The following is a 22,672-nucleotide window of genomic DNA, read 5'->3' as shown; positions in this document are numbered from 1 at the left end:
GACTATGGCAAAGTGGGCAAAGGAGACCAGGCAGAATCAGGACTTAAGTGCTGCAGAGATTCCAATGAATCTCCCACCTCCCTGAAATTCTGGGACGTAAATTTAACTCAACCATATTTTCAGCAACAGAGAAACTTTAGGGGTTCTCAAATGTGTGTGTGGTCCAGACCAAGAACCAGGTCTTGAATTTTCTGCCACGCTTAGCTTGCACTTACCATCATGCCAACGGGACCACGAACTCCCACAATTCCTTCTTCGCCCTGTTAAAAAGAAGTTACACCGGTATTCCTCCGGAGGTGCCTTTTCCAGCCTTCACTTCTCTCTTTCTCTTTAACTCTGACGTCCCTCTTTCACCCCCCATTGCTCCCTCCTTCTTCTCTCCCCCCAACCCGACATCCCCTGAACCCTCCTTGTTCCACTGCTTCATGTATTTTGGCCGTCCCCCGACTCTCTCCCTCTGGGCTGCCCCCACCTGAAATTAGACTAAGGCCCACAGGTTGTCCATCCTTCCTGCAGGGCAACGCCACCCCTGTCCTTGCTCTCTGCAATGAGCTTCCTTCCAGGCTAGAACTGAAACCACACAATGCAAACCTCCTCCGACGAGGGCAGACCAGCAAGGTATCCAAAATCCACATTCTAGTCCTGCAATTTCCACACACCTGTCACTTTGCCCCTTAGGTGCATTGATCCAGCCATAAACTCTGCCTAGAATTCATCTGGGCGCACCTGTCTTTTCCCCATTAGCCTTTACTGTGCCATTTACAAGCTAAGTGTCAAGAGAGGGCCAGATGTTTGCTTGTACGTTTCAAATACTTGCACCTGGCTTTGTGTCGACTGCTTAGCAGCTTTGCTCTGAGCAAAGACATGGGTGGGGGGAGCTTAGGCTATCCTACCTGAGGCCCAGGGAGCCCCCGTGGTCCCCTTGGACCCAGTCTGCCAAGGCCGGCCTCACCCTGGAAAACAAACAGAAACCAGGGGGCTGCAATAAAAACAAGAACCAAAACAAAGCAGTAGCCCCCCAGCCCCCAGCTGTATGGATATCCTGGACTGAGGGATGACTTACCTTGCTGCCTTTGATCCCAGGGACACCAGGCATCCCCTGAGAAGCAAAAAAAAGTGGGGGAGAAATAGATGAAAAAACCTTTTTCCTTATCAAGACAAGGAACTCTGTTGTTCGTATTTGTAATGCAGTGCAGTGGGGTTTAACTAGACATCCAAATATACAGAGAGTTTATTTGTTTATTTCCTACATTTATTTCCCACCTTTTCCTCCAAGGAGCTCAAGGCAGAATACATAGTTCTTCAATAATAATAATAATAATAATAATAATAATAATAATAATAATATATTTATACCCCGCCCATCTGGCTGGGTTTCCCCAGCCACTCTGGGCAGCTTCCAACAAAATATTAAAATTGGTTTTGGAAAGCTGTTACAATGATATACACTGAAATTCAGCCAGGGGGATTTGAGGAAGTCACTTAACAATGTTACTAAGATTGGATTAAGTACAATTAAGGGGTATGTTTGTTTGTTTGTTTAAAAATTTTGGAAAAACAATAAAAAAAATGGAAAAAAATATATTAAAATACAATCGTCTATTAAACATTAAAAGCTTCCCTAAACAGGGCTGCCTTTAGATATCTTCTAAAAGTCTGGTAGTTGTTTCTCTCTTTGACATCTGACAGGAGGGCGTTCCACAGGGTGGGTGCCACCACCGAGAAGGCCCTCTGACTGGTTCCCTGTAACTTGGCTTCTCGCAGGGAGGGAACTGCCAGAAGGCCCTCTGTGCTTGACCTCAGTGTCCGGGCAGAACGATGGGGGTGGAGACGCTCCTTCAGGTATACTGGACAACAACCTATGAACGCTCTGCGAGTGATCAGGCTTAGAGTCATGGGCTGAATTCTCCACAGTTGCACCACAAAGGCCTAAGAGTTCCTCTGAAAGACCATCTGGACACAAAGGTCTTCTTCTGCATCAAGACAATTGGCCCATCAGTATCAGAATGAGAAACATGTGGCCTTCAGGAAGTTGCTAGACTCCAACTCCCATCAGCCACGGTCGCTATGGCCAGCAACCAGAGATGATGGGAGTTGTAGTCCACATCTGGAGGGCCACAGGTTCCCCATCGCTGGTCTTCATCCGGTGGCAGCAGATCTCCAGGGTTCAGAGAGGACATTCCCAGCCCTACTGAGAGATGCCAGCGATTGACCCTGGCACCTTCTGATGGAAAGCCAGTGCCCTGAGCTTTCCTTGACTCTTCCACCAGACTTTAGGGTGGGGTGCAGGTGGTTCCCCCCTCCCAGGACACCAAGCTTGCGGGGCCCCACAAAATTGAGAGGATCCATAATTGAGAAGATCCATTAGGAAGCTCCAAATTTCGGTCTTGCTCAGGGCAACATATTATCAAAGATGACCAAAGGCCACCCCTGGTTCCACTCTGATTTCCTAGGTAAAGGTGAGACTTTTTTGAGCACCTCTTGTCCTGGGTGTCCGGGGGGTCCTATTGGTCCAGCAAACCCATTCCTTCCTCTCTTGCCATGTTCCCCCTAAAGAGAAAGACATTTTTAGAGAAAATGAGACTATTGCAGAACAAAAAGAAAAATACCCAAATGGCTACCAAGATGTGGGGACCAACACTAGAATGGGCAGGGTGCCTCTCCTAAAACCAGGAGGTGTTATATATCAGAGGAGGAGGATTAATACTCCCTTCAATGCAGGGACTACCCACAGGGCACCCATGGGTGCAATGGCACCCTTGAGGTCTTCCCCTGGCCCCACAAAGCTTCTGTCCCCTTAGTCACAACCGGGAGGGTGTTTATCTTTTTTCTCGCTCGAAAAACGCATAGAGATTGTTTTAAAAATTCTAAGGTCTCAAATATAAATTAAATGTTCATTGTTTCCCCTTTTATTTTATTTTTTACCAACAACCAAAACACAGTGAAAACAAACCCCCAGGTGGCTGATACATTGGGTATGCATAATCAATAATAGCATATTCAAATCAACCATATGTACAATTCTATATACCTTAACACTCCTCCCTCCATAAGGTTTATTAAACTTTTATCATTTTAATTGCCCCCAATTGTTCAAACCTGCCCAAATAATTCAATATTTTCTCAAACCAATCCTCCTCCTTCTCATTGACCTTAATCCCTTTCATTTTATGTATCTTCACAGTTAGATATTCTAAGATTATAATATTTTTCAATTTTTCCCTCCATTGGTTCACCCCAAGCTCTTCTGCATTTTCCCAATTACTCGCTATAACCTGTCTGGCTGCAATTACCATCAATTTTACCCATTTACATTCCTCTTTTGTTTCTAACTCAGTGCTACTCAGGCTAATAAGAACCATTAATTTAGATATTTCCACCTTCCTACCCACAATTCCCGATATTTCTATACCAATCTGTTTCCAGAATTCATTAACTAACAGACAATCCCACCACATATGACTGTACGTTCCCATCACTCCACATTTCCTACTTCCAGATTTTGTAATATGATACAGTGGTACCTCGCAAGACGAATGCCTCGGAAGACGAAAAACTCGCAAGACGAAAGAGTTTTTCGTTTTCTGAGGTGCTTCGCGGTTTGTCCCCCCCCCCCCCGCTTCCCCGCTCCTCCGGCTCCCTCCCACCTTCCTGCTGATGGTTGGTGCCTCGCGCCGCTGCCCACCCCCCTCGCGTGCTCCCTCAGAGAGCCGTTGCTGCCAGCGCCTCTCTCTCCCTCCCTCCCTCAGGTGAAGAGAATGGTGGCGGTTCCGCCGAGTCGCGCTCCTGAGCCCCGCCGCCCTCCAGCAGCCGCGTTGCACAGTGGCCACAACGCGGGTGAGTCTGAGGTACCGGCTGCGGCAGCAGAGACCTCCTCCCCGCCTCAGGAAAGCGCCCTGAGGCGCCCGGCTGCGCTTTTGGTGCGGACGCCAGGCCTGCTCCCAGGGCGCCAATTGAATGGGGGAGCCGCGTCGGCCCCTCTCGCCTTTCTCCTACCCCCGCCATCAGCATTCCTCCTCCAGAGTCTCCTCTTCCGTGCCACGCTCGCTGCAAAGTCAGTCAGCCCGTGAATTAACGTCCTGCTTCTCCCCGCCCCTCCCCGCCGTTGTCAGTGTTTAAATGCAGTGGTGCTTTGCAAGACGAAAGAACTCGTAGAATGAAAAAACTCGCAGAACGAATTAATTTCGTCTTGCGAGGCACCACTGTATAACCTTACAGGTGTGTAATACCATTTTTGTACCAACTTCAACCCTTGTTCCTGGATTATCCAAGAGGTTACAACAAATTAAATGTTCATAAATGCACAAGGCAAACACATGTTGTTGTTGTTTAGTCATTTAGTCGTGTCCGACTCTTCGTGACCCCATGGACCAGATCACGCCAGGCACTCACATACATAAGTATAAAAACCACGTGTCTGAAATAGTAAGAAAAGCAATTCTGAAGTCATTTTGACTCTCCCAGTGACCTCAAATATTCCTCTGCAGCAAGGGAGGAAAATAGTGGAGAGCCTCCCCATTGTCTTTTGCTTACAAATCCTGTCTTAAGGGCATATTTGTGTTTGAATAGGGTGAGCCTGTCACCTGGAGTCAAGAACTAAAAGTATTAACCCCCATTAACCCCCCAGGTAATGCAATCAGTGACCATTATCAGGTATCCTGACAAACAGGATTTCTGCTGTAGACCGCCTCCTCTGCTGTAGACCAGCTCGTAATGGTTTCCTTATATACAGCACTACACGTAATGGTTCAATTAGGCACAAAAGCATATCAGTTACATTTCACATACTTCCATCTCATTCTGCAAAACGCAGCCCAGATGCATTCGCTGAGCCTGAAGCCACACTGACCAAGAAACCGCAGTCGCATGGAGCAAAACGGCTCTCTGAGTGTCAGGGAACAGAAGCAGCTAAGGAACAAAGCAACCTCGGCAGCAAAGCTCAAAAATTATTATCCTGCCTGTGTCACCGTGAAACAGCCCATTAGGTGTCTACTCATACAAGTGATGTCCTCCGAGCACTATGGACACCCAGTCCAGGTCACAGTGACACAAGGATTTGCAAGAGGGATTTGCAGGTGTCTGAGCTCCCTGCTTTTTAAAGGGGAAAGTCTGGACGGGAGAGCAGTGGAAATAACAGGGGCTAGGAAGGTAATCGCAGCGTTTTGGTGAATCCCAGAGCGATGACTTTGGTGTGACTCAGTCCTAGGCACCGAGGACAGAAGGACTTTCTCCCCCACCCAGAAGTGAGCACCAAAACCTAGCCTTTGCAGAAAACCTGATGACAAGTCTTAGGGCACCTTAGAAACAAATGTATATACCGTATTTTTCGCTTCATAAGACACACTTGACCATAAGAGGCACCTAGTTTTTAGAGGAGGAAACCAAGGAAAAAAATATTCTGAACGAAACAGTGGATGTATGATTTTTGTGGTTCATGCTGTGGCCACAGACATGATACGTGATTTGACGGTGAGTTTGGGGTAGCCCAGTGCAAAAATCCTGAGAATCCATGTGGATCCGTGCTTTGTAACCACGTTTTTGCGCCATTGTGGCCCCATGAAACAGCGGATGCGTGATTTTTCGGTGCAGGCTGTAGCCATGGACATGCTATGTGATCTGATGGAGAATTTGGGGTGACCCAATGCAAAAATCCTGAGGATCCATGTGTTTTTACCTCCTCACTCCCAGGCAGCCTCCTTTATCGTTAGCATCCCTTATCTCCCTCCTATTCGCTTGCCAATCAGCTGCTCAGCAGCTTCATTTCAACACCCCCTTCCCTCTTGTTTGCCTTAGCGTCTTTTCCTTAGCTGGAGCAGTTTTTTGCTCCTCCTTTTCTTTTAATTTCTCTCCTCATTGCTTGTTTTAGTATTCCTGTCTCCTCTCCTTGCAGGTTCCCTGTCTTTAACTCCCCACACTCAGGCAGCCTCCTTTATCACTAGAGTCCCTTATCTCCCTCCGATTCCTTGGCGATCAGCTGCTCAGCGGCTTTGTTTCAACACCCCCTTCTCTCTCTCTCTCTAAAAAAAGCACGATCTGCTTTATGCCCCTGGGCAATTCGGCTCCAGGGACCATAAGACGCGCAGACATTTCCCCTTACTTTTTAAGAGGAAAAAAGTGTGTCTATGGAGCGAAAAATACGGTAATGTGATTAGAGCTTTTGCTGCGATGTGTATCTGTTTAGAGTCACAACTTCCACGCTAGCTGGGCCACGTCCACAGAATGGAAGAGGGCAGGATCTCCAAGGATGTGCTCTATGGGGAACTGGTTTCAAGCACCCGGCCTGTTGGCAGACCCACTCTGCAGTGCCAAATTAAACCCTGTGGAGGCCCCTAGGCAGTCAAAATCGGGGGGGGGGGCAGCTCACAAATGATCTCCTAATACGTTTTTGATTTCACCAGCCCGCAAGATCAAAACAGTATTGCTTTGAGCGGTGATAATTTTAGGTTATATGTTAGTGACTAAGTTTTAATTTAGTGACGCGGGTGGCACTGTGGGTTAAACCACAGAGCCTAGGGCTTGCCGATCAGAAGGTTGGCGGTTTGCATCCCCATGACGGGGTGAGCTCCCGTTACTCCGTCCCTGCTCCTGCAACCTAGCAGTTCAAAAGCACATCAAAGTGCAGGTAGATAAATAGGTACCACTCCAGCAGGAAGGTAAACGGCGTTTCCGTGTGCTGCTCTGGTTCGTCAGAAGCGGCTTAGCCATGCTGGCCACATGACCCAGAAGCTGTATGCTGGCTCCCTTGGCCAATAAAGTGAGATGAGCGCCGCAACCCCAGAGTCAGCCATGACTGGACCTAATGGTCAGGGGTCCCTTTGCCTTTACCTAAGTTTTAATTTATATATACTTTTAACTGTTGTTATATCTGTATTGTCCCTGATACACCTAATTGCAAATTCAAATGTATCCCTAGTCATGTTTTATGACTTCCTTGATATTGTATGTGGGCTGGAACTGGTCAGTATTGCTTTGAGCGGTGATAATTTTAGGTTATATGTTAGCGACTAAGTTTTAATATATATATATATATATATATATATATTTGCTTTCGTAGATTTTCACGGGTACAGGAATGCAGGTTTTGGTGTCCTCGGGTGTCTTCCCGTGTAAAAGTTGGGGTGTCTAGGCGACGTTTCGACGAGGTCTCACTCGTCATCTTCAGGCTGGTGCTTTCGGCTTCTTGTTACTGGAACAGAGCAGGATCTCAGTGTTTGAGTTCCTATAAATACTGTTGAGGAGGTGTGGTGTATAGCCTCCAATGTTCTGGGCAGAGAGGAGGTTCCCAGGCTAGTGTGCCTTTTCTTCTTTTGTTCCTTAATTACTTGAGGGATATCTTGAGTGATTTCTTGAGTGATTTCCTGAATCCCACTTAGGTGGGTCATTAGGTGTGGATTAGTTGCTAAAGCTTTCGTGTCTTGAACTCTTGAACTTTGTGAAGAGTTTTTCTGAGAAGATGGCTGTACTGCACTTGGTTGTGCTCTGGCTTGGCTTCGTGTATAGGGGCGAGCTGTGGTTTTGTGGCCTGTGCCAGCCAGATCTGTGTAGGGATTGCAGGGGGGTGCAGCATCCGGAGGTGCCACCCTGGTTTGGCTACTGGATGGTGTCTGTAATTTATCTGTGGAGAGGGTCTGGGTTTGGGTCTGGTGTGGTTGATTGGTGATGGCGTTCTGTGTGCCTCTGGATCTGGTGTCAGATTTTGTGGGGAGGGCTAATTTCCAGATGTCTGGCAAGCGGGATGTGTCGTCACGCTTGTTCATGTTGTGAGGGTGTTTCTCTATCTCGATGGCTTCCATGATTATTCTCTTGTGGTGATGTTCCATGTTAAAGAGCAATTTGGAATCTGCAAAATTAATTTCGTGTCCTGTTTCTTTCATGTGTTGGAAAAGAGAGGAAGTTTTTTCTTCTTTTTTGACGGCATTCTTGTGTTCTGCGATCCGTGCATTTATTCGTCTGTTTGTTTGTCCAATGTACGTGGCTGGGCAGACTTTGCAGGGTATTTCATAGACCCCTTGGTTTTCCAACTGAATTTTATCCTTGGGGTTTCTGAGGATATTGGCTATTTTTTGGTTGGTGCAAAAGGCTGTTTTGATATTGTGTTTATGGAGGATTTTGCTAATTTTATCTGTAGTGCCCTTGATATAAGGAAGGAGGGCTATGCCATTGTTTTCTTCTGTGTCTTGGTTTTTGGGGGGTGTTTCTTTTTGGATTAGCTTCGTAACCCTGTTTTGGGGTGATCACCTATGGGATCACCCCTCTCACCGGTCATCGCTAACCTGTACATGGAACACTTTGAAACCAATGCTTTAGACAAGTCAGAACACAAACCCAAACTTTGGCTCAGATATGTTGACGACACCTTTGTAATTTGGCCACACGGGAAGGAAAAACTGGATAGCTTCCTCACACATCTCAACAGCCTACACCCCAAAATACAATTCACTATGGAAATAGAAGCCAACAACCAACTTCCCTTCCTTGACGTCCTAATCTACAAAAAACCTGATGGCTCCCTAGGACACACTATCTACCGGAAAAAAACACACACCAACCGCTACTTACATGCACAATCACACCACCACCCTGCACAAATAAACTCCGTAGCCAAGACTCTCATCTCCAGAACCAAACGCCTGGCTGACGAAGACCACTTGACAACTGAGTTACAGAATCTCTCAAATGTGTTAATTGCCAATGGATACCAGCAAAACAGGGTTACGAAGCTAATCCAAAAAGAAACACCCCCCAAAAACCAAGACACAGAAGAAAACAATGGCATAGCCCTCCTTCCTTATATCAAGGGCACTACAGATAAAATTAGCAAAATCCTCCATAAACACAATATCAAAACAGCCTTTTGCACCAACCAAAAAATAGCCAATATCCTCAGAAACCCCAAGGATAAAATTCAGTTGGAAAACCAAGGGGTCTATGAAATACCCTGCAAAGTCTGCCCAGCCACGTACATTGGACAAACAAACAGACGAATAAATGCACGGATCGCAGAACACAAGAATGCCGTCAAAAAAGAAGAAAAAACTTCCTCTCTTTTCCAACACATGAAAGAAACAGGACACGAAATTAATTTTGCAGATTCCAAATTGCTCTTTAACATGGAACATCACCACAAGAGAATAATCATGGAAGCCATCGAGATAGAGAAACACCCTCACAACATGAACAAGCGTGACGACACATCCCGCTTGCCAGACATCTGGAAATTAGCCCTCCCCACAAAATCTGACACCAGATCCAGAGGCACACAGAACGCCATCACCAATCAACCACACCAGACCCAAACCCAGACCCTCTCCACAGATAAATTACAGACACCATCCAGTAGCCAAACCAGGGTGGCACCTCCGGATGCTGCACCCCCCTGCAATCCCTACACAGATCTGGCTGGCACAGGCCACAAAACCACAGCTCGCCCCTATACACGAAGCCAAGCCAGAGCACAACCAAGTGCAGTACAGCCATCTTCTCAGAAAAACTCTTCACAAAGTTCAAGAGTTCAAGACACGAAAGCTTTAGCAACTAATCCACACCTAATGACCCACCTAAGTGGGATTCAGGAAATCACTCAAGAAATCACTCAAGATATCCCTCAAGTAATTAAGGAACAAAAGAAGAAAAGGCACACTAGCCTGGGAACCTCCTCTCTGCCCAGAACATTGGAGGCTATACACCACACCTCCTCAACAGTATTTATAGGAACTCAAACACTGAGATCCTGCTCTGTTCCAGTAACAAGAAGCCGAAAGCACCAGCCTGAAGATGACGAGTGAGACCTCGTCGAAACGTCGCCTAGACACCCCAACTTTTACACGGGAAGACACCCGAGGACACCAAAACCTGCATATATATATATATATATATATATATATATTTAACTGTTGCTATATCTGTATTAGGGACACGGGTGATGCTGTGGGTTAAACCACAGAGCCTAGGACTTGCCGATCAGAAGTTCGGCGGTTCAAATCCCCGTGACGGGGTGAGCTCCCGTTGTTCGGTCCCTGCTCCTGCCAACCTAGCAATTCGAAAGCACGTCAAAGTGCAAGTAGATAAATAGGTACCTGTTACACCTAATTGCAAATTCAAATGTATCCCTATCATGTTTTATGGCTTCCTTGATATTGTATGTGGGCTGGAACTGGTCTGTGACCGAAATAATAAATTCATTCATTCATTCTGAGTGGTTGTCGCAGGGCCAGGAAAATGTGTGGGGCCTCTTCTGCCTGTTTGGTAATCTGGCACTGCCACTCTGTGCTACAAAGATATCCGTAAACATGACATGGAAGTTGGCAACATCAGCTCCACCATGTGGGAATCCCTTGCAGACGACCGCAGTGCCTGGAGACAGATAATCAGGTTGTGCATCCACAGCAGTGACCGGAGGAGGAATGACCGCTGGGAGGAGCGCAGGGTGAAGAAATGCCCTGGTGCATTTTCAGCAGCATAGCCAGACGCCTTCCTCTGCCCCAGCTGCAACAAAACATATCTCTCCTGTTTAGCTCTCTACAGCCACAGCAGGCGCTGTGATTCTCCAATGGTTTGGCTTCACCCTCAAAGCTGCTCTCTTCCATTGTCTCTCGAGACAGACAGGTGCCGCCAATAACAATATGTGTTAGAGTCCAGCCCATGGGTCAGCAAACTAAGGCCCGGGGGCCGGATCCTGCCCAATTGCCTTCTGGATCCAGCCCTCAGACAGTCCGGGAATCACTGTGTGGATCCGTGTGAGGATTCTGATCGTTTGGGCTGCGCCATTTCCTCCACATACACCACGGTGGTGCCTCCTCCCTCCCTCCCTCCTCCTGGATTCTCCCCGCCCTGCCTAGAGGAGGAAGGGGGCTGGGCTTTGTTGAGCCATGGTTGGCTGAGCGCCATTTTAAGCAGCCCCTCTCCGGAGCCAGCCCTTTCACGCCGCTCATCGTCCCTCCGCCGCTGCCACTGCCAGCCCCTGCCACTCGCAAGGCACAGGTAAGCAGCCACCGGGGCTCGTCTGGCGCTGTGGAGACGAAGGGAGGGGAGAGTCGATGAGGAGGGATTCCCCCACTCAAAATATAGTCCAGCCCCCCACAAGGTCTGAGGGATAGTGGATTGGCCCCCTGTGGAAAAAGTTTGCTGGCCCCTGGTCCAACCATTCCCAGACATTTTCGGGTCGCCACCCACTTGGTTCCATAAACTCATCCCTAGTGCCTCTTAACCTAACTTATAAAAAGAATTATAGTGGTACCTCGGGTTAAGTACTTAATTCGTTCTGGAGGTCTATTCTTAACCTGAAACTGTTCTTAACCTGAAGCACCACTTTAGCTAATGGGGCCTCCAGCTGCCGCCGCACGATTTCTGTTCTCATCCTAAAGCAAAGTTCTTAACCCGAGGTACTATTTCTGGGTTAGCGGAGTCTGTAACCTGAAGCGTCTGTAACCTGAAGCGTCTGTAACCCCAGGTACCACTATACTCAGAATGGTGGTTTGCACAATCCACTGAATGAGTGTAACACATCGAAATCTGAAGCAGTAACAATTAGTCACACATTTGTTCGAAACCCAGTTGAAACTACTTCAACAAAATGGATGACCGCGACACCAGCTTTTCGAAGCCTGATTGCCATGTGCACCTCCAACATCCCCTGGCACCCCCTTGCCTCTTAGCGCCCCCCCAGGTAATCTCATTGACCCCCCAGGGGATGCTACCACCCACTTCAGGAACCACTGTGTTAGACTGAGGAGTAGCCTTATCATGGGGCAGTTGAAATCAAAGAATTGTGGAGTTAGAAGGGACCTTGAGGATCATCTAGTCCAACCCCCTACAAAGCAGGAATAGGCAGCTGTCCCATACGGGGATCGAACCTGAAACCGTGGCATTATCAGCACCACGCTCTAACCTGCTGAGCTCTCGCCCTAGAACCAGAAGCAGAGGCACGTCCTGGCTTCCAATTTCGGCTCCCTAGAAATCTAATAAATACGGTAACATTCATGATGATCAAATAATAATGGCTCTATAAAGTTTGTCGTGCTGCGAAGTTAAGAACGCTGACCCAGAAACTGCCTGTTGGACTAGCTGGGCCTTTGCTCTGCCCAACAGGGCTCTCCCGGTGTTCTCAGGAGCAGCCAAGGCTTGATTTATACGGCAATTCTGATGGAGAGGATATTAAAAGGCAGAGCGTCATGGCGCTTAGTTTTGATTGTTCACCTCAAGAGTTCCAGTGGGTCCCTTTCAGCAGCTTATGAAGCAGCTTTGAAAAGCTTGGAGGCGCGTCAGCCAATTGGTGCCAAAGAAGGATAGAACTTTTTTTATGTACGCCACAACAGCAGCAAGGATACTCATCGCAAAGTATTGGAAGACACAAGATCTACCCACCCGGGAAGAGTGGCAGATGAAGCTGATGGACTACATGGAATTGGCGGAAATGACTGGCAGAATCCGAGACCAGGGAGAAGAGTCGGTGGAAGAAGATTGGAAAAAAATTAAACTATATTTACAGAAATATTGCAAAATTAATGAATGTTAGAAGAATACTGGAATGAAGTTATATGGTTTTAGCAGAAATGTTATTAAGGATTATGTAAAAACTGATTGTTAATGGGTAAAAGTGGAAAATTGAAAGCAAGACTGTGTTAAGATAAATTATAGATCAAAAAACTGAGAAAGAGGGAAAGGATTTGCTGAACCAGTTAATTTGAATTAGAATACAAAAAAGGGAGGTGTGAGGAAGTCGAGGAAACAAGCAAATGAAAGATAAAGATATGAAATTTGGATGTGTTTTTAAATGTTTTTTTTCCTTGTTATTTTGTTGTACTGTTTCTTTTTTATTTTTGATGTATTGTTTGTTGAATTTTTGTATTGTTTTTCTTTACCTTTTTTCTTTTTGTAACTATAAAACATCTAATAAATATTACTTATAAAAAAAAAAGAAAAGCTTGGAGGCGCTTCCGTAATCCACCTCCGCTCCCTGCGTTTGAGTCAGTTCCCTGAATAGCTTGGCCAATGGGCTGTCGCCACACCCAGCTGTTGATCACCTACCTTTTGCCCTGGAATTCCAGGTGGGCCTGGGGCACCTCTCTCCCCCTGCGATCCGGGGGTCCCGGGGTTGCCACGGATACCCTGGATGCCTTGTGCCCCTGGAGGTCCTGGGACTCCGGGCTCACCCTAGTGAGAAGACACCATATTGTCCCGTCACAAGATGAGCACATGTTTTCATAGTATGATCGTGATGAATTATCAGTTGCTTTGTACAACAACAACAACAATAATATAATTTGTTATTTGTACCCTGCCCATCTGGTTGGGTTTCCCCAGCCACTCTGGGCGGCTTCCGACAAAGATTAAAAATACATTAAAATGTCACACATTAAAAACTTCCCTAAACTGGGCTGCCTTCAGATGTCTTCTAAATGTCAGGTAGTTGTTTATCTCTTTGACATCTGGTGGGAGGGCGTTCCACAGGCCGGGCGCCACTACTGAGAAGGCCCTCTGCCTGGTTCGCTGTAACTTGGCTTCTCACAGTGAGGGAACCACCAGAAGGACCTTGGCGCTGGACCTCAGTGTCCGGGCAGAACGATGGAGGTGGAGACGCTCCTTCAGATATACTGGACCGAGACCATTTAGGGCTTTCAAGGTCAGCACCAACACTTTGAATTGTGCTCGGAAACGTACTGGAAACGTATTGGAAACGATAAGCGACTTGACAAGGTGGAATAAAAGAAGTAAATAGCAATTTGGACCTAGAATCATAGAATTGTAGATTTGGAATGGACCCCAAGGATCATCAATGCAAGAATATGCAGTTGTCTGATAGAACCTGAAACCTTGGCATTATCACAGCACCACATGCTAAGCAACTGAGCTAACCTAGATGTTTATTTTATAGCAGTGGGCATTGCAAAGCACCTAGCATGTTCTCCCAACAAGGGCGAGTCCTACACACCCCTCCTAGAAGATGTCAGGGACTGGCTGGGTGAAGAGGAGTGGTGGGAGGTACGAGCCAGGGAACCCTCAAGGGAAACCCAAGGGGGGGGGGAAGGCTCAGAGCCCAGGGATTGGTGGTGGGACACAGAGGTTGGAGGGAGAATATTGGGAGTAGGTGGTGTTGGAAGCTGATGGGGCAACAGGGTTTACTGAGCAGGAAGAGCCTGTGACAGGGAGCAGTTCAGACTCTGAGGCTGAAGCAGTGCAGAGGGGGTTACAAGGCTGCTGGAGAATTCAAAGAGTCTGCCTCTCCTGCTGTAACAAGCTCCTTCTTGGTCTCCAAGAACATGCAAAGTAATGAGAAGAGCTGAACGGAGGTCAGAGGTGCACAGATGCAGTTTGAGACTGCTTGGGAAACTTCCGGGAGAGGTGGAGCCTTAGAAGGGGCGGCTGCCCTACAGGGGGAAGACCCACCGAAAGTGTTGCCAAGTTGTATGCTGTTTCCTTAACAAAGAGTTAACTTCGCCAACAACTCTGCTTCTTTGTGCTGACCTGCATCTGACTCCAGCCTTGACAGATGACCACCATAGGAAGCAATATTAATGAACCAATGGCCTAGGCGAACAAAAAGGCCTTAGTCTGGCAGCTAAGGAAGGCCCCAGACGGGTCTCCCCAAGGAGAGCATTCCACAGTGGGGCCACCACCAAAAAGGCTTGTCCTCATGGGGTCAACCTTCACTCCTTCCTCAGGGAAGGTCTTCTGATGAAGACTGCAGGGTCAGAGCTGGCTAGTAAGGGGAGAGGTGGCCCTTTGGGTTTTGTGGTCTTCCTGATACATTTCCATCTCTTTGTAGCCTTCAGCTCCCTCAACTGGAAGGGAGGCCAGTTTCACTTTCCACCCTGATGGTCTACTTCAGGCCAGTCTGTTTCTCCTCTATAAAGAGTGGGAAACCTGTAGCTCTCTGGACACTGGACTATAGCTTCCTTTGTCCCTGACTGTGGGCTATGCTGTCTGAGGATGCTGGGAATAAGAGTCTAGCAGCACCTGGAAGGTTAAACATTCCCCACAAATGTCCTCTATAAATGACTATTTGGCTGTTCAGAGAAATAAACGAAGTCTCAATATCAGTGGCATAGCGTGGGTTGTCAGCACCCGGGGCAAGGCAAGTAATTTGCGCCCCCCCCGCTGCACTGTCCCTCCCCCAGATAGTCCCTCGCTCTCTCTCCGCTCTGCACCGCACGCCTGGCACCCTCCCCTCCACAGTGGGCGGCGACCCAGCGGCTCGGATCGGATTCGCACAGCCAGCACTGCAGTGAGAGAGAGTGAGTGAGCCAGGTAGGGGCAGAGAGCTGCGAGTGCGAGCGCGCGCCCCCCCCCAGATGTTGTGCCCGGTGCAGCCGGCCCCCCTGCACCCCCCACGCTACGCCACTGCTCAATATGGAGATGGAGCAGGAAAATTGCAAACTTACCTTGTGCCCAGGAGGTCCAGCCTGACCACCAGGTCCCCGGTAGCCAATGCCTGGCTCTCCCTTTAGAAAACAGAGCAAATAAGAGAGAAGTGAATCCCGACCACACAGCATAATACACAGGTTCACATGATGCCAATAATCTGTGACTCAAATTGCAAGCAACTCTGCAAATGGAAGATGAGTTGCTTGTTCTGGGTGGCCCCGGATCCCAGCAAAGCCAATCCTTTACCTTTTGACCCATTTCTCCTTCTTCGCCTCTGGCGCCCTGGTAGAGACAAGAGCAAAAGGTAAGTTTCTAGTCCTCTTGATGCCATGAAACACCCTGGATATGTTTGGGCAATAACTGATACAGGCTTAGGGGTGGGTGTATTCAAGCTGTAGTGCTCTGATCTAGCAAGGTTTTTCCTGCATCCATATCTGAGTATGTGCTGTGTGCAGTGACAGTTGCCTGCAACTCTATGTAAAGTCTAGTTTTGGGCCCTGAACTGGGGTATCCAGTTGCTACTGTGATTGCTGGGCAGAACTGGAAGCGCTGTCAAAGATCTCCCAGCCTGTAAGAATGTCTGGACTCTCCTTCCTTTGATGTTTTTAAGCAGAGGTTAGATGGCCCTCTATCATGGATGCTTTAGCTGAGATTCCTGCATTGCAAGGGACTATTGGGTTACTGGGATCCTCCGAAACTCCTGAAGGGCAGTTCCTCTTCCAGCGGTGGGAAAAGCCACACCTCCAGTGGAGAAGAGAGGGAAGGGGCCAGCCAAGCGAGGAAAGGGCTGGAGGATGCTGCCAACCTACGCCACTTCCGCCGCCCAGCTTGCACAGAGGGGTGAAATGCAAGGAGAGGAGGAGGAGGCTTGGGGTGCCAAAGTTTTTACGTTGGGGGAGAAGCCGGAAGGGGCCACTTCCGGATTCTGCAAGTGACTAAGATGGACATGAACTTTGTGTATCTGCACTGTAAATAGTTTGCACAATAAAACCTGTAAAAGACAGGTCGGAGTCCTGCCTGGTTACTCACGAGCAGCCATCACACAGCATCTGACATGTGAAAAGGATCTAGGAGTCTTGGTTGACCACAAACTTGACATGAGCCAACAGTGTGACGCGGCAGCTAAAAAAGCCAATGCAATTCTGGGCTGCATCAATAGGAGTATAGCATCTAGATCAAGGGAAGTAATAGTGCCACTGTATTCTGCTCTGGTCAGACCTCACCTGGAGTACTGTGTCCAGTTCTGGGCACCACAGTTCAAGAAGGACACTGACAAACTGGAACGTGTCCAGAGGAGGGCAACCAAAATGGTCAAAGGCCTGGAAACGATGCCTTATGAGGAACGGCTAAGGGAGCTGGGCATGTTTAGCCTGGAGAAGAGGAGGTTAAGGGGTGATATGATAGCCATGTTCAAATATATAAAAGGATGTCACATAGAGGAGGGAGAAAGGTTGTTTTTCTGCTGCTCCAGAGAAGCGGACACGGAGCAATGGATCCAAACTACAAGAAAGAAGATTTCACCTAAACATTAGGAAGAACTTCCTGGCAGTAAGAGCTGTTCGACAGTGGAATTTGCTGCCAAGGAGTGTGGTGGAGTCTCCTTCTTTGGAGGTCTTTAAGCAGAGGCTTGACAACCATATGTCAGGAGTGCTCTGATGGTGGTTCCTGCTTGGCAGGAGGTTGGACTCGATGGCCCTTGTGGTCTCTTCCAACTCTATGATTCTATGATTCTATGTACTTTGTCGTTTTTTATTTTTATTTTATTCTGTGAACTGCCCTGAGACCTCCAGATATAGTGTGGTATATAAATTCTATTGATGATGATGATGATGATGATGATGATGATGAAGCTGACCCTTTGGTCTCTTCCTGAGGAGATTTCACCCCTCCCATACTCAAGAATCACCTCATCAGTCTCCTGACTCTGAGGAGAGGAGGAGGCGTGTTCTTATATCTGCATGTTCCACTCCAGCACCTGTGTGTGAGAGATAGACTCTGAGAGAGAGAGTCAGCCAGTGAGTGAGTGAGTCAGCAAGTCAGTGTATAGGAAAAGACTGAGAATCTCCATTTGTATATAGTGTATAGAACAGTAGCTGTTAGAGAATAAAAGAAGATATTCTTCAGCACTGTCGTCTGAGTATTTATGCTCTGCTGTAATCTGCTGCACAATGACTGTTATCTTGGTGAAGTGGTTTGCGGTGCTCACAGCTCTGAGTTGTGAGTCCACGGCACTTGGACCTGTTCCTGTGAGGAAGGTGGTCTCTGGAAGTGCCATCCAGCTCGCCTAGCCCACTCAACGGAGTGTTAGGCGAGCTAGCCCAGTCGGGGCTGAGGTGGACGAGTCCAGTTGGTAACACTGGCTCAGGGCGATGCTGACACTTCCAACTTTATGATTCTATGACCTTTGTTGCTTACCTTCTCCCCTGGCTCCCCTGGTTCTCCTGGTTCCCCCTGTAAGGGAAAGAGAGAGAGAGAGAGCTCACTGTACCCTCAGGCTCAGATGTTTACACGCTTTCCATCGCACAGCAAAGATTTCAGACAGCCCCGTTCCATGTGCTCCCCTTGCACAAATGCAGAGATCAGAGCGTCTGCTCCTCTTGGCCAAAGCCTCTCCAAGCTGTTCTCCCTGTCCAACAATGCAACGGCCCTCCCCATTTCTCCTTCCTTCTCAATGCAAGACTGGGAAACACATGGCCCATCAGATGTTGCCAGACCCTTGATTGAAACTCTAGAAAGGTACTGATAGTCTCAGGGAAGACAACAGTGAGCAACGTGGGCCAACAGTTTGAGTCAGTATAATGCAGCCTTGCAAAGCCACTTCCGCCCTGCAGAGGAGGTTGGATTGCGGGCGTCACAGCCCAGCTCCTGCCCAATTGGGGGAAGCCCCGACGGCGTCACCCCCTGGCCAGCCAATTGGCTGGCTCTGGGGGCGTGGCCTGTCTTATTTAACACAGGCTCTTTTGCCGCCTGCCAGCTGTTCCTGTTTCCCACCCTCCCGCCCTATAAGGTTTTCGATCCTTGACCTTGCTATGGACCTCGGTTGGTCACCATTGAGGGGCCTGGTAGGAATTTTTCCACTTGGCAAACTGGCACCAGCTGCTTGGTTTTCGCCTACCTCATAGCAAATCGTCACAACTTTCTTGGTATTGGCGGTTAGGCATTGGTATTTGGATTTGACTTGAGTTTGGATTTGATATCCCGCTTTATCACCACCCGAAGGAGTCTCAAAGCGGCTAACATTCTCCTTTCCCTTCCTCCCCCACAACAAACACCCTGTGAGGTGAGTGGGGCTGAGAGACTTCAGAGAAGTGTGACGAGCCCAAGGTCACCCATCAGCTGCATGTGGAGGAGCGGGGAAGCGAACCCGGTTCACCAGATTACAAGTCCACCACTCTTAACCACTACACCACACTGGCTCTCATGGTATTGTTTTGTAGATGGAAGAGGGGAGGAAGTGACATCACCTGCCCTGCATATTAAAGGTTCCAGGGGGAGTGGTCCTGTCTGAAGCCTATGGAAGTGAGGGCCTAAGGCACGCCCCCAAGTGGTGACCCTGAGGCAGTTCCTAGTTGATGTGCATCAGCAGGACTCCCCCTATTGGTGGTTAATCCTTCCTGGACTTCAAGCAGACGGACTGGAGTCGGATATAGTCGGTTAGGACCAATGCCTAAGCCAATACCCCTCATCACCTGTAACCAATAAAGTTGTGGCCTTATTTAGCCCATTAACCTTAATAATTGTGTCATGTGTCTTTATTTCCACTGGGGGGGGGGGGACTCGCCACGCAAGGAGATCCACTAGGAAATGGGGGGCAGGGGTAAGGAATTGAAAGGAGCATTTAGAATCCTGGAATCCAGCTTTCCGTAGTAGTGCAAGGTTTTGCCGCAAGCCCCAATTGCCGCACACGCACACATGTGCACAGATGTTGCAGCTGGTGCAAAGAAACTGACCTGTTCTCCTTTGCTGCCTTGGCTTCCAGGTGCCCCCTTTTCTCCCTGAAAAAAAACACAACAGAATTAAAGAGAATAAAGAAACCTCGTCGTTTCCAAGCACAGTCCAGCTATGTGGAATCTCGCAGGAGCCTCTTGGGAATCTGGCGTGATTGCGGCTGGATCTCTAAGAGCACAGAAGCGGATTTCCTCCTCCTCCTCCATTTGGAAAAGGCAACGTTCCTCCAGGAACCAGAGGGCAAAAGGTAATGAAAAAATACTGTATTTTTAGCTCTATAAGATGCAATTTCCCCCTCCTAAAAAGTAAGGGGAAATGTGTGTGCGCCTTATGGAGCGAATGCAGGCGGAAGGCTCTGCTCAGTGCTCCCTTTAAAGAGCCATGTGGAGCGTGTGTGCGGCTCTACGGGGCTTTTCCCCAAGGAGAAGGGCTGCCCTTCTCCCTCCTCAGTAAAAGCCCCCAAGAGCCGCACACACACACTGCGCGCTCTTTAAAGGGAGAGTGGCTCTTGGGGGAGCCTTAGCTGCGAGCAGCGTCTCGCTGGCAGGGGATGAAGGCTCACCTTGCCCGGGAGAGGGTGTGCGAGGCCAAGCAAGAAGCCAGGACAGCTAGTGGGATTGCAGGGATCATAGAATCATAGAATCATAGAGTTGGAAGAGACCACAAGGGCCATCGAGTCCAACCCCCTGCCAAGCAGGAAACACCATCAGAGCACTCCTGACATATGGTTGTCAAGCCTCTGCTTAAAGACCTCCAAAGAAGGAGACTCCACCACACTCCTTGGCAGCAAATTCCACTGTCAAACAGCTCTTACTGTCAGGAAGTTCTTCTTAATGTTTAGGTGGAATCTTCTTTCTTCTAGTTTGGATCCATTGCTCCGTGTCCACTTCTCTGTCAACGGAGGGCCATCTATTAGGAACTATTAATGCTGGCTGTTGGCTCAAAGGTCCCCAAGGGGAAAGTGCTGCATGATTGACAATTGTCTTTGCAGCATAATAACGTCAGGAACCTTGCGATATCTGAGACAGTAACACGCAGAAGGATCCGAAGACCCTGAATGTTTCTATGTTGGGTTTTTATCACCAGTGGAGATTATTCTCTTATGGAGGAAGAACTGTGAGGGGAGAGACTCTATCAGGCAAGGCCTCTTTCCACCTGCCTTGCTCCACCCTCCAGTCTCTGCTTCTCATTTTGTATTGTATTATGTTGTGCTCTGTGGTTTGCTGTTGTTTTATTGATTGGAGATTAGAAATTACTTATTGTAACCGTTGAGTGGATTTCTGTTTAATTTTGAAGTGCTGATATTTAATAGTATTCTACAGTGGTACCTCGCAAGACGAATGCCTCTCAAGACGAAAAACTCGCAAGACGAAAGAGTTTTTCGTTTTCTGAGTTGCTTCGCAAGACGGATTTCCCTATGGCCTTGCTTCGCAAGACGAAACGTCTTGTGCCTTTTTTTTTAAAACCGCCAATGCATTCCTATGGGAAACCGTCAATACACAGCGGTGCTTCGCAAGACGAAAAAATTCACAAGACGAAAAAACTCGCAGAACGAATTAATTTCGTCTTGCGAGGCACCACTGTATATTGTTTTAATGAATGCTGGATGTTATTTTATTTGCATATTGTGTATTGTATTATGCATATTGTCTTATTTATACGATGTTAGCCGCTCTGAGCCTGGCTTTGGCTGGGGAGAGCGGGATACAAATAAAAATTATTATTATTATTATTATTATTATTATTATTATTATTATTATTGTTATTATTATTATTATTATTATTAATTATTATTATTATTATGCTACTGCAAAGGATCTGCAATAATGTGCAAAGTTTGAACCTCATAATCCTGAATGAAATTGTTCTGTTCCATTGTTCAGCTGCATGCTTTGATGTATATCTTGGGATGCAATGAACTTTTAGTAATTCTAGATTTTTATTTATTTATTTAGCTTTATTAACCATAGTTACATCCATGCATCAAAGACATTTTATAGTCAGTAGATCAAACTCATCAAAATAAAAATTCCAACAAAGAAGCATATATCTTCATAAATTTAACTTCCCGTCCCTCTCAAAATCTTTTCACTCTAATAAACCTATTACTTAAACTTATCAGCAAAATCATGATAAAATATTAATATGCATCTATGTATATATAATATATATATATATATATATATATATATATATATGCTTTCGTAGATTTTCACGGGTACAGGAATGCAGGTTTTGGTGTCCTCGGGTGTCTTCCCGTGTAAAAGTTGGGGTGTCTAGGCGACGTTTCGACGAGGTCTCACTCGTCATCTTCAGGCTGGTGCTTTCGGCTTCTTGTTACTGGAACAGAGCAGGATCTCAGTGTTTGAGTTCCTATAAATACTGTTGAGGAGGTGTGGTGTATAGCCTCCAATGTTCTGGGCAGAGAGGAGGTTCCCAGGCTAGTGTGCCTTTTCTTCTTTTGTTCCTTAATTACTTGAGGGATATCTTGAGTGATTTCTTGAGTGATTTCCTGAATCCCACTTAGGTGGGTCATTAGGTGTGGATTAGTTGCTAAAGCCTTCGTGTCTTGAACTCTTGAACTTTGTGAAGAGTTTTTCTGAGAAGATGGCTGTACTGCATTTGGTTGTGCTCTGGCTTGGCTTCGTGTATAGGGGCGAGCTGTGGTTTTGTGGCCTGTGCCAGCCAGATCTGTGTAGGGATTGCAGGGGGGTGCAGCATCCGGAGGTGCCACCCTGGTTTGGCTACTGGATGGTGTCTGTAATTTATCTGTGGAGAGGGTCTGGGTTTGGGTCTGGTGTGGTTGATTGGTGATGGCGTTCTGTGTGCCTCTGGATCTGGTGTCAGATTTTGTGGGGAGGGCTAATTTCCAGATGTCTGGCAAGCGGGATGTGTCGTCACGCTTGTTCATGTTGTGAGGGTGTTTCTCTATCTCGATGGCTTCCATGATTATTCTCTTGTGGTGATGTTCCATGTTAAAGAGCAATTTGGAATCTGCAAAATTAATTTCGTGTCCTGTTTCTTTCATGTGTTGGAAAAGAGAGGAAGTTTTTTCTTCTTTTTTGACGGCATTCTTGTGTTCTGCGATCCGTGCATTTATTCGTCTGTTTGTTTGTCCAATGTACGTGGCTGGGCAGACTTTGCAGGGTATTTCATAGACCCCTTGGTTTTCCAACTGAATTTTATCCTTGGGGTTTCTGAGGATATTGGCTATTTTTTGGTTGGTGCAAAAGGCTGTTTTGATATTGTGTTTATGGAGGATTTTGCTAATTTTATCTGTAGTGCCCTTGATGAACAAAATCTGACACCAGATCCAGAGGCACACAGAACGCCATCACCAATCAACCACACCAGACCCAAA

General features: G+C 47.4%; 1 protein-coding gene across 1 annotated transcript in view; it reads right to left on the bottom strand.

Moving 5' to 3' along the window:
• Positions 1-22,672, bottom strand: part of LOC310659032 (uncharacterized protein) — a 131,338-nt gene that overhangs the window by 59,949 nt on the left and 48,717 nt on the right. The window contains exons 18-26 of the mRNA XM_083401897.1: positions 19,314-19,358; positions 17,779-17,814; positions 15,610-15,645; positions 15,381-15,440; positions 13,027-13,152; positions 2,479-2,550; positions 1,064-1,099; positions 894-953; positions 216-260 (exon numbers count right to left, since the gene is read on the bottom strand). Coding sequence (XP_083258023.1) covers positions 216-260; positions 894-953; positions 1,064-1,099; positions 2,479-2,550; positions 13,027-13,152; positions 15,381-15,440; positions 15,610-15,645; positions 17,779-17,814; positions 19,314-19,358 — 516 coding nt within the window. The remainder of the gene's footprint in view (positions 1-215; positions 261-893; positions 954-1,063; positions 1,100-2,478; positions 2,551-13,026; positions 13,153-15,380; positions 15,441-15,609; positions 15,646-17,778; positions 17,815-19,313; positions 19,359-22,672) is intronic.

The sequence above is a fragment of the Podarcis tiliguerta genome (genome assembly GCF_965153285.1).
Source record: "Podarcis tiliguerta genome assembly, chromosome: 10".
Taxonomy (NCBI): domain Eukaryota; kingdom Metazoa; phylum Chordata; class Lepidosauria; order Squamata; family Lacertidae; genus Podarcis; species Podarcis tiliguerta.
This window is presented reverse-complemented; position numbering and strand designations above follow the sequence as displayed.